Source organism: Emys orbicularis, chromosome 5, assembly GCF_028017835.1.
Source record: "Emys orbicularis isolate rEmyOrb1 chromosome 5, rEmyOrb1.hap1, whole genome shotgun sequence".
Classification (NCBI taxonomy): domain Eukaryota; kingdom Metazoa; phylum Chordata; order Testudines; family Emydidae; genus Emys; species Emys orbicularis.
In genome coordinates this window covers 69,737,246-69,749,285 of record NC_088687.1, presented here as the reverse complement: position 1 = coordinate 69,749,285, position 12,040 = coordinate 69,737,246, and the positions used below count along the sequence as shown (strand labels likewise).

General features: G+C 40.6%; 1 protein-coding gene across 1 annotated transcript; it reads right to left on the bottom strand.

Annotated features, from left to right (window-relative positions):
- Positions 1-8,096: 8,096 nt before the first annotated feature.
- On the bottom strand, positions 8,097-9,995 carry APELA (apelin receptor early endogenous ligand). The gene is made up of 2 exons (XM_065404650.1): positions 9,920-9,995; positions 8,097-8,185 (listed from the first exon to the last, which is right to left on the bottom strand). Exons 1-2 carry the CDS (start codon positions 9,993-9,995, stop codon positions 8,097-8,099), a joined length of 165 nt encoding a protein of 54 aa, XP_065260722.1.
- Between the last annotated feature and the right edge of the window lie 2,045 nt (positions 9,996-12,040).

The window sequence follows — 12,040 nt, the reverse complement described above, 5'->3', positions numbered from 1 at the left end:
AAATTTGTTAAATAAATAGTCCAACATAATCTCAGATTCCTTCTCTATTTTGGGATATTTATTTAGGTTTCAAAAACCCACATTTTGACTGTGTCAGCTTGAGAACTAAATACCACTTAGTTAAAGTTTTTTAAAATTCAAGTTAGGTTAGTTCCTTATGTAATTGAGTTTTGATTTTTCAGCAGCTTCCATTTGCATGTGTGCAGCCCTGCAGGTGTATACACACACAATGGCACTAATCCTCTTAACACCCAGGCAGATGAATAATTTGGTTCAGTTCAGTCGGATTACTCATGTGGGTTTGTTGTGGCAGGATTGGGACCCAAATGTCTCCTATTTTTGTAGGTGATACCAGATTCTCACATACAAAAGCCCATTTGTCTAAATGGGCTTGCATGTGTATATTCTACACTCCAAGTGAAAGTGCACCTTAAACAAAACAAACAAAACCAAACCACACACACACACACAAACCTGTACGTAAGTCAAATGTGATTTGAGGCTCAATTGAATATCGGGCCTGTTAGTCCCAATTCTGCTGTCACTAATGTTGATGGCAAAATTCCTATTGACTTCAATGGCTACTACCACTTTTTTCCATTTTAGACTCAAATAAGCACCATATTGTTATTTACTTGTTGTATTCATCTTTTCCAGGAATGAGTTAATGCTGATTTTGGCTTTTGCTCTCAATTTGGAAATAGGACCACTTCTTTTACTGCTGGAGTTGCTGCTTGCCCTAAAACAGGGCAATGACATTTCATTTTATTTGCAGGAAATTTTCAGTTTTCAAGGTCCAGTGACATTTCATTTTATTTGCAGGAAAATTTCAGTTTTCAAGGTCTAGTGTAGTTTATAGGACAATTAAAGACTCACATTTATTTCAGACTTAGAGATGTGGAATCATGTCTGCATCCCAATGCAAATCACATTGTTTTATCATATCAAGTGACATGACGTAGTATAATGCTTTAACTATACTGTCCTATAGGTTAAATGCAAGAATCTCATAATACGTTTTTTCTATGTATCAACATTACTAGAATTATTTTAATACTTTCAGAATGCAAAGAAAAATTGGGGAAAAATCTGCTGAAAATGTAACATCAAGTGAATAACTGATTTTTATTTAACTGTATGTCAGAAATTGAGTAGGAAAAGTTTTACATTGATCCCTTATGAAATTTACAAAAGAAATTAGGTACATTCTTAATTTTTCTTTGGATGCAGGACCCTTTACACATAAGGAATATAAAATTAAAAACAAAAATTGTACAAAGTTTATTTAAAATGAGACATTAATTGAAGAGCATAATTTTTTTTTTTTTACAAAATATACAGCCACGTAGGTATTTTATAAACACAAATAACCATCAAAGATCATGACCTATGTTTTTGTGGTATGCAACATGATTTATAACAGAGCTAAGACATTCAGGATTCTTTTCTAAAGTCTAGATTGAAGATTTTTGCTTCCTAAGAGAGGTTAGTACTTACAACTTTCTGATAGATACATTATGCTTTTCTTAAGAATATAGTAAAGTTAATTGCATAATTATGGCTACATATAAACATCCAATACTACCATAAACATTAAAACCCATATATTTGTCCATAAAATGTAACTATTAAATATTTATTTTTCACCATTCTTTTTCATGTTCTTTACTAGGTATTATATCTAAATAGAAATACACAAACATATGTGAATGGTAAATAATAACTATTAAAATAATAGCTCTTTCAGTGGTATAATGTTGGTCTAATTTTTGAAAAATTTCAAAGCTTTGCTGTTACCCACATGGCTATTTGTTGGTATGTAGAAAAGAATGACTTATCTTTTTATGGCACTCTTGATTTTCCCAAGTTCCTCAAAGGGGTCCTTTGAGATTCCATTGTTTTTCCCAACTTAGAGAAATCTGAAACTCCTGTGAAGTTGTTCCAGAAGGAGTCTGATAAGGTTCTGAATGTGGTGATGGCTTTTACATGGACACCTGCACTGATTAGAATGCTGCAGCTATCACATCGCATTTTCTTGACTGGTTTCCTCTTTCATTCTTCTTTCTGTTAGAAAGTATGGTTTGGGAAGGCAAAAATCACACTTGATTTAAAATCATTGCACTGTCAATTCCATTAATCTTTAAAGAGGTTCATGGATGTTCAGTAGCTCCCTACATTTTGACACAGAGAAAGTGTATTGACTTTACAAGGCCACCATAGTTTTTGTTTCTGTTTGTAATCGTTACCAGAATTTCATCTCATTATTTTGATTGCATGAATTAGGCACCTCACCTCTGCTGATGTGTGGTTGCAAGGAGCTGTGAAGTGTGTGGATTTTAAAAAAATCAAATGCATTCTTGACCTCTGGCCCAGGAAGGAATAGCTTTTCTTTTTATTTAAGTTTCTCTTTCACTATGGTGCCACATTCCAAATATTGTTTTCCTTTTAATTAGAGGACCTGATTACTACAGAAAATCAAGGTTAATCAAACAATGATTTTCTTTGGTGGTTTGTTTTTTATTTGTACTGGTTGAACAGGGTGTTTGTAGTGGAAGCCAATATCCTTAAATGCAATGGTCATAGTTTGCTTATTCTGCTTCATTTGAATCAGGTAAACAGTAGATATTCACCCAGTGGGCCTCATTTTGTTTAAATCTGTTAAATAAGTAAATCATTCAACAGCCATTGCTGTTTGTGTAGGCTTGGAGGAGCCTGTGAGTCTCATAATTTTGTTTCAAGTGGTCTGCTAGGAAGGGCTAATAGATCCCAACTACTGAATTCCCAGATACATTACAACTGTCTCCTGTGACAGCTCAGATTCCAGAAAACAAATGGTAAGCTTTGCAATAACAGCTCATTAGATAGAAGGAAATATGGTCTTGTGCTTGAGGCACTGGAGTGGGACTTGGAAGATCTGGGTTGAGTTCTGCCCCAGATTTTTGTACCACAATGGACAACTCACTTAGGGCCAGATCTACAGAGAGATTCAGGTACCTAACTTCCACTTTTAGGCACCACTGTGAGCCACAAAATCCCCACTTGGCTGCCACCTAACTCTGTAGGGATCTAAACTCACACAGGCCTAACTTGGCTGTAAAAAAGTCTCCTAGGTGCCTAAGTTTCTGCCTCTGGGCATGCACGCTGCTGCCTCAGGCATCCTGGTGCCTGTCTATCTCCCATCTAAGCCCCAGTGCAATTCTCAAATTAGGGAAGATAGGTGCCCATCCTTCTAGCTCGCCTGCAGGTAAACCTATCTGGTGGTTTACTTAGAGCACACCAAAGGGCTGGTCTGCACTGGAAACTTACATTGGCAAAGCTACGTGTCTCAGGGGTATAAAAAAATCCACACCCCTGAGAAATGTAGCTATGCTGTCCTAACTCCCGGTATAGACTGTGCTAGGTCAACAGAAGAATTCTTTAGTCAACCTCATTTCTGCCTCTCAGGGAGGTGGATCAACTATAGCAATGGGAGAACCCCTTCTGTCACAGTAGTGAGTGTCTACATTGAAGTGCTCCAACGGTGCAGCTGCAGCATTTTAAGTGTAGATGATAGCTACGGCCCTACCAAATTTACGGCCATGAAAAACGCGTCACAAACCGTGAAATCTGGTCTCTCTCCCCCCTCTCCCCCCATCCCCGTGAAATCTGGTCTTTTGTGTGTTTTTACCCTGTGCTATACAGATTTCACAGGGGAGACCAGTATTTCTCAAATTGGGGGTCCTGACCCAAAAGGAAGTTGTAGGGGGGTTACAAAGTTATTTTAGGGGGTCACGGTATTACTACCCTTCTGCGCTGCCTTCAGAGCAGGGTGGCTGGAGAGTGGCAGCTTTTGGCTGGGTGCCCAGCTCTGAAGGCAGAGCTGTCGCCAGCAGCAGCGCAGAAGTAAGGATGGCAATCCCATACCATGCCACCCTTACTTCTGCACTGCAGCCTTCAGAGCTGGGTGGCTGGAGAGTGGCGGCTGCTGACTGAGGGCCCAGTTCTGCAGGGAGCAGCGCAGAAGTAAGGGTGGTAATACCATACCATGCCATCCTTACCTCTGTGCTGCTGCTGGCGACGGCTCTGCCTTCAGAGCTGGGCTCCCAGCCAGCAGCCGCCACTCTCCAGCTGCCCAGCTCTGAAGGCAGCGCTGCTGCCAGCAGCAGAACAGAAGTAAGGATAGCAGTACCACAACCCCCCTACAATAACCTTGTGACCCCCTCACAACTCCTTTTTGGGTCAGGAGTCCCATAATTACAACACTGTGAAATTTCAGATTTAAATAGCTGAAATCATGAAATTTGTGATTTTTCAAATCCTTTGACTGTGAAATTGACCAAAGTGGACCATGAATTTGGAAGGGCCCTAATGATAGCCTAACTCTGTGCAAAAGGGTGGGGGGAGGAAGCAACAGCAGTCACTTCCCTTAAAACTGTTAGTCCAGTGGTTAGGGCACTCACCTGAGCTGTGGGAGACCGTGGTTCAATTCCCCCTTCTGCCTGATGAGGAAAAGGGATTTGAACAAGGATCTCTCAGGAGAGTGCCCTCACCACTAAACTATGGGATATTCTGATGTGGGTCTCTCTTGCTAAAGCCTGTCCATTGAAGTTAAATATTAACTGGGCCAGAGAGAGAGAGAGTGTGTGTGTGTGTGTGTGTGAGAGAGAGAAGGTGAAGCATTCTGCAGGCCAGTGGTTACAGTATTCATCTCCTCATCAGGCATAGGTGAGAATTGAAAGTGGGGTCTTCCATATCCTGGTTGAGTCACTGGCTTGTGTAGCAGCAGGCAGGTGCCTAAGCTGGGTGTTGCATGAACTGGCTGTTTCAAGGCCTAACTTGTCTGATTCCAGGAAGGAGGTTTCCAGCTGTGGATCACCAGCTAGATTCCTCCCTGCAGCTGGACTTAGGTGCTGAACATTGTCAGGGGCAGGGCTTAGGATACACCCCTCTTGTCAGCACCTCCCGTTGGCTAGCTTAGGCGACCCCTGCCCAGCATGCTGGCTTTTATGGATCCCATTCTAAAGCAACTCTCTCTCTTCCCCTTCCTTGTATAGGGAGCCTAGGTGCCTCACTGCAACTTGTATATCCCAGTGATTTTCAAGACACCTAAAGTTAGGTTTTGCAACACACCACATTGTATCACTTAAGTCTCTCTGTGGATCCAGGCCTCAATTCTCTATCTGTAAAATGGGAATAATAATACTTGCTTTGTCTCTCTTGTCTGTTTAGACCAGGGAGGGCTAACCTGTGGCTCCAGAGCCATACGTGGCTCTTCAGAAGTTAATATGCGGCTCCTTTTATAGGCACAGACTCTGGTGCTGGAGCTACGGGCACCAACTTTCCAATGTGCCAGGGGGTGCTCACTGCTCAATCCCAGGCTCTGCCACAGGCCCTGCCCCGACTCCACCCCTTCCCGCCCTCTCCCCTGAGCCTGCAATGCCCTCACTCCTCCCTCTCCCTCCCCCAGACAGCTGATTGGGAGGTGGGGGGGCGGGAGGGAGAGGTGCTGATCGGCAGGTTTGCCAGTGGGCTGAAGGCACTGGGAGCGGGGGAGTTAATGGGAGGGGGCTGCTGACGTATTACTGTGGCTCTTTAGCAATGTACATTGGTAAATTCTGGCTCCTTCTCAAGCTCAGGTTGGCCACCCCTGGTTTAGACTGTAAACTCTTTGGGGTTGGAACTGTCTCTTACTATAGGTATGTCCAGCTACAATGTGGTCCTGATTGTGGTTGGGGTCTCTAGATGCCACTGTAAATAAATAAAGATGCTAAATTACAATTGTGGTAAATACACAAAAATAAATTTCCAGTTTAAAACTGGAAAGGAAATGGAACTCAAAGGTAAAGCCCACTTAAGATATAAGTCCTGATTTTTTTCAAAAGCACTGATTACCAACAGCTCCAGCTGAAATCAGTAAGAGCTGCAGATGCTAAATCCCTCCTCCCCCCAAAATCAAGCCCTGTAGACTTCTAAACAGCTTGACAGAACAGGATTATAACAATCTTTAGCTAAACACCTATAAAATTGGGTATGAATTAATGAGTACATTTTTTTGCTATGTCACTGACTTTTTGTTACTAGAAATTAGCTCCCTGAACTAAAGCAGATAACTTTGAAAATAGCTTTTAGTCTGGCAAATTGATATACTGTATGGGGAAGAAGGGAAGAAAAAACCAGAGTAAGTGCATATTTATCACCCAGACAGTGCAATCTGAAGCCAAATGTATGATATACTATTTCGGGGGCACATTAGAGAAAATGTAGATAGTCTGTTCACAGACTCTCTCTAGTCTATAAATGCAGGATTGGGGGAAAGGGGTGTTGAGTCCACTGTCTTAATCAGAATTGAAGCAAGTCATTCAGGAGTGACCCAACAAGCTCCCTGCTCCTAAACTAAAATTCCACTATCCCTCTCTACATTCAGCTCACTTAGCTCCTGTCTGCCTGCTGAGTGAGCTGATCTGATTGCTTAGCTGGTTATGTTTATGCTGATACTGATGAGGGTTCTTGTCTCGACTGTCTCCTTTGAAATGAGCAGGCAGGTTGGCCTTGGTGCTCAATACTGAAGCACCAGTTAGGCAGATCTCTCTTTAAACACTTTAATATGAGCATGTTTTTAAACCTGCACCCTGAAAATATTCTAGTTACTGCCTCAATGCAGTGTTGGAATAAATCTGGGGTTATGCTGAAGATACCTCTTAATCATTCCTTAGGCTTGCAGTTTTCCAGCTTCCTGTGCTTTTCCTATGTATGTCATATACACATACCATTTTGTTTATAGACCAGTGTAGCCAGTTGCTACTTGGTCGTGGAGCAGCAGGGAAACAAGGATGCCCTTAGATAGGTAGTTTTGGGAGTGGTGTGTGTTTGCTTTATGCAAAATAGAAATTATATTCATGGCATTGTCAGAAGCTCTGCGTTGGGCTTTGTTTTATACAGTCAAATGCTTACTTAGCTAATTGAAACCTCTGGGCTCCTAGGATAGATTCTGTCATTATTTATTAATTATGCTGACATGCCTGGGGCTAGCACATTATCTTGACTATAACAAAGAGTTTAAAAGATGCAAAACTATTGACTGCATGTTTTATTCATTCTTAAATTTATGAATGTTTTATTTATTCTTAAATTGCATGCTTCCCTGAAAGGGAGTCTTGGTATCCTTTTGATGCCTACCCTACTATATTTACATATGCTACCTGTATGCTTCTGGAGTCACAGGAATGCATTTGAATATGCACGTATTTGAATGCATATTCTGTAATCTGCTATAGAGCATTAATGTTTTCCCCTTGCATAGCCTTTCATCCAAGGATCTCAAAGCCCCTTGCTGACATTAATTAAGCTTCACAATCCTCTTTGAAGTACGTAAGTGGTATCTCCGTGTTAGTGATGGGAGAACATAGGGCAAAGAGTAAGAGAGAACAAGTGACTTGTCCCACCTCACACAGCAAATCAGTTACAGCTATAACCGAGTACTCTTGGTGCCTAGTCTAAAGTTCTCATCCCTGGCCAGCGCTTCCTTTTTAAACATTTGGGGTTAGCTTTTCATACAAAGAGAAATGTACTCAGAACTACAATAGTACAGTGGGAAGTGTTTCTAGCCCAGCAACGTTTCAGATATAACAGATTCAAGAATTTTCAGCCTGTGTAAGGAGAGGAGGGAGTTTGAATTTGCCTAGGGGAGAAGTATAAAGGAATGCTAATGTGGGACAGCACGTTATCCAAAGGAGCTAATTTCTTGTGCAGAATCTGCCATACTGAAAACACTGTAATCAAGTGCAATAATCCTAGCACATCTGGGATCCTGCCATGGAGTTTAAATAAAGCATACTTTCCCCCTCTACTCCTTTTGTCAAAGCTCTGTTTTCAGAACAAAGAAATCGCAAGGACTCGAGACCAAATGCAATGATGTCTGTGGTTTGGTTAGTAAAATGCAGCGCAAACTGTTTTGAAATGTAAGCAGAATTTGGAAATGTGCTTATTCTGGAGAGCATGTTCAGCAGTGTTTCCAAAGAAATGTATAGGGAAGCTTTGATAATTACATCCTCCTTGGCGCCTGGTTTTATTACCGAACTCTCCTAACTTTAGCAAAGTAAGGTTGGATTTCAGATACCTCAGGGGAAGGGCACTCTGGAGTGGAGAGGCATACATCGCCTGTGGGAGCAGTTGTGTCTGTGCAGCTTTCTGCGCAGGGCCAGGTTAGCTGAAAGGCAGAAGCGGGAATTGAAACCACACGGTTTGAATCGAAAACTTCAACAATCAGACAATTACACTTGTGTATACTGAGCACACAGCATGCAAAAGAACCTGATATCCAGGCATCACCGCGGGCATTGATGGCCTACACCAACCTGTTTGTTTTTGCATTTTTCCCCCTTCTGAATTTCTAAGAATTTCTGGCAAGTGCTATTGGATATTAAGCAGCAAAGCAATGGAAAGAAACACAAACGTCTTTGCACTGAACCATACCGCTTCTTCCATATTCGCCCTAGTTGTCCTCACAGCCTTCCGCTCCCCCCCCCTTTTTGGGTTAAAAAACATCCCTTACAATTATAGATTTCTTAGAAATAGCGTCCGTCCCCCCCCCCCCCATGTGCCATAAACTTGTTGACCGAGCATATTCAAAAATTGCAGTCACCATTCCTGGAGCAGAAGGTATATCACCCCCAAACATTTTGAACAGTTGCGTAAAATAAATGCATTTCCGAATCGGGGCCATAGTGCTCTCTACCTTACAGGATGAATCCCTTCCTTATATACTTTGTATATCGAGCCCCTTTTCTATGTGTTCTAATTTCAAGTTAGGGCGCAATCTGGCTCTACAGCGGGCGTAGTAGTCATGAAGTTTGCGTTGATTTCTGCACCGACGAAGACAGAGATAGGGTCACATTTGAGATGTCCCCCCCCCCCTCCTCCATTGATAAAACTCCCTTAACCAAAAAGAAGAGTCAGAAATGCAAACTGCAGTGCGGCGCGTTGTTACCTTCTCTGCTCCTGCTGACAACTTTATTTTGCCTTAATCAGGAACTAGAGTGAAATTAGTTTATTTTGGTGTAGTTGCTACAGTTGCCTAACTTAAAGACTATAATTATACTGCTTGGAATTTTGCTTCCATATTTTGTTCATTCAAAAACCTCGTTAAGTTTTCTTTCATAAGTGTGTGGAAGTTTTGAATGGCTGGTTGTTTCAGATCCGTCTAACAATAATAGTACAGCAAACAAGCTGCTTCTTTTTTACTACCGCTTTTTATGATAAATATGATCAAAGCACTGCTTTAAAGCCGTCATAGGAAACACTAAAATTGCAATCAACATAGATACCAGATTTGAATGATAGGTTACCGTCAATGCTAAGTAGTAAACAAAATTGCATCGCAGCAAGTGTAGAACTCTTTCCCTCCCCCCATCCAATATTCGTAAAGATGCTACTTGCAACCTTTTAAACATATGTATTGCTCCTTAAGTGGCCGAATTCAACTGTATCATCACCGTGATTATAGCTGTTGACGTCTTAACAGCTTCATTTGGTTTCATCGTGATTTTTATCAGGGCGTAAACTCAGCCTAGTCAAGTCAATCATCAAAGCTAAGTGCTGTGGATGCTACATACCAAGGTACGTTTGATGCAGCTGATATAACATTTGTCTGATCGTGTTTTCTCATGAGCAGGCATGGAAATGCAACATCTTTAGATCTGGTTTAAATTAATTTCTTTAGACCTTTTAGTAGTTACCCTGTATACATGTATATCTTTATTACTATTAATATGTCTATAGACCCAGGGCTTTAAAAAATCTGCAAAACAAATAGCAATGAAAGTACAATAACTAAGAATTCATAAGTGTTTGGAACAAAGTCATAGCAATAAACTTAAACTGTATAGTCGGTACTCATATAAAATATACATATTAACATGTAATGTGAAGACACAGTTCTTACCTGGCCTCTGTCCATTGATAAGGAGTAGACTCATCAAGAGAAAAAATAAGATGTAAAGGAGCTGTTGGAATCTCATTTTGCAGTCACACAAAATAGGTGAAATATTTATAATACTTGCAGCAAATCAAAAAATCCTTGAAATGCCTCTGCAGTATCTGTGTCTCTGCTCACATTCTAATGACAAGCTCCAGAGTGAACTGCCAGATGCATTTTCCAGCAAGGTTAATGATCACATAAGACAAGGTTATTGGGTGGTTCTGCACTATGGTCAGTGCCTCCCGCTTTTCTCTCTCTTTCCCTTCTCTTTTTTGTCACTCCCCCTTATTTTCCATAAGCAAACAATGAAGGAATGAAAAGTCCATGTAAACAGTAGCTTCTGTCAATGTATATGGGGCAGGGAGCCATGTGAACAATGGAGCAACTTCATGTTAAATTCAACCCAGTCAGGGAGAAATATGTAAAACAAGGCACGATGTTCCCTCCCTCCATTTGCAACTGTTTAAACTCTGCATTGCCCATGTTGGTCCCACATGCAGAAAGCAATGGAAATGACAGGAAGTCCGTCCGTCCCCCCCCCCTTTCCCTTCTGAAAGAATTCTGAAGCACAAACTTAAGCTCCCCCAAAGCATTGTGGTCCTTGTTGCTGCCCAAAGGCTTTATCTCTTCTAAACTAGCTGCAAAGTAGTGTCTATTCAAGGTGAAACTGTAAACTGTTAAACCTAATGTGTGGCTTTTGTAACATCAAGTGTTCCTAGAAGTGTTCCTAGAAGCTCAGAATATCCTGGAATGAATATATAAGACTTTTGACACTTCTTTTGGTAAAATGAAAAGGTAGAGGTATGGCTTTGTTAAATGATATTATTAACTGTGCTGCAACAATTTGAATATGGGGAAGAGATTAAAAAGGATTTAGTATTTATAAAACCCATCTAGATATTCATTACATTCTTTACTCAAATAAGGTGATAAACTACCTTTAACAAAACTGTGCTGAAACAATCTGATATACAATAAAAACACAGCTATATAGAGCTCAGAGAAAAGAGACAGTCCTAAGGACTAACCCTGCAAAACCCTTATTGAGACACATAGTGTCTTTGAAATATTGACATGAGTTAAAAATTTATTAAAGTGATCCTTATTATTTATTCTCAACCTGCTGATTTGCTGGAGGAATACAGACTAGTACCATAGAAAATGGAAATTTGACCCTTACGGAAAATATCCTGTAGATTTTATAGAGAGACTTTTCTACAGAAAAGTTTACCCCATCCTATTAAATTTAATAGAGAATTAAATCCCTGTTAAATAATTCTCTAAGATTCTTTAAAAACTGTATTCAGTTTTCCCCCTATTAAATTCTATAGAACTTTTTTCCATAAGAGAAAGGACATTGTTATGGGACTAGTGATCTGATATGAATAAGGGATGTGTGTGTAAACAACATCGAATAATAAAAATGTAACTTGCAACTTGATCCAAATAATTTTTTGAAGGTTGAAACTTATTGAGGAAGATGCTAGACTGACAGCACTAGAAAATGAAGTCCTCTGTTGATGGATAGAATCATAGAGCTGGTGTAGTACAGACATTGTTAACTTCCCTAGATTGCTCTTTAAAAGTTGCCCACTATGGCAGTGCGGTATAGACTCAGCCTACACTGCCAAAAGGAGTTTTTCTGTTGGTGTTGGAACACCACCTTCCCCAGTGACAGTAGCTCCGTTGATGGAATACTTCTGTTGAAATAGCTGCATTGATACTGGGGGTTAACTCAGCATTGGTCAGTGGTGTGTTTCCCCCCCCCCCAAACCCTGACCAATATATCTATGTCTTTTAAGGATAGACCAGGTCTTAGAGGTTAGTTCATTCTCTTTGTCCATTCAGTCCTTAACCCTTTAAATTAGACTTCCAATTATTATTCTAGTGCCTAGAAATCTCAACTGAAATCAGGGCCACTTCTACTAAATGCTGTATAAATCCCTATTGGCAGATACTCCTTGTCCAAGGGTTTACAATCTAAAAAGACAGCTGAGTGGGGAACTGATTTGCCCAAGATCACACAGCAGATCAGTGGCAGAACCAGGATTAGAAACCAAATCTTCTAAATCTCAGTTCAGTACT

Bases quoted from the DNA above. Each gene is read 5' to 3' on its own strand.
- APELA (XM_065404650.1), bottom strand. From the start codon at position 9,995: ATGAGATTCCAACAGCTCCTTTACATCTTATTTTTTCTCTTGATGAGT. The intron at 8,186-9,919 runs GTAAGAACTGTG...TCTGCCTTTCAG, and splicing joins TATCAATGGACAGAGGCCAG to CTAACCTGGCCCTGCGCAGA.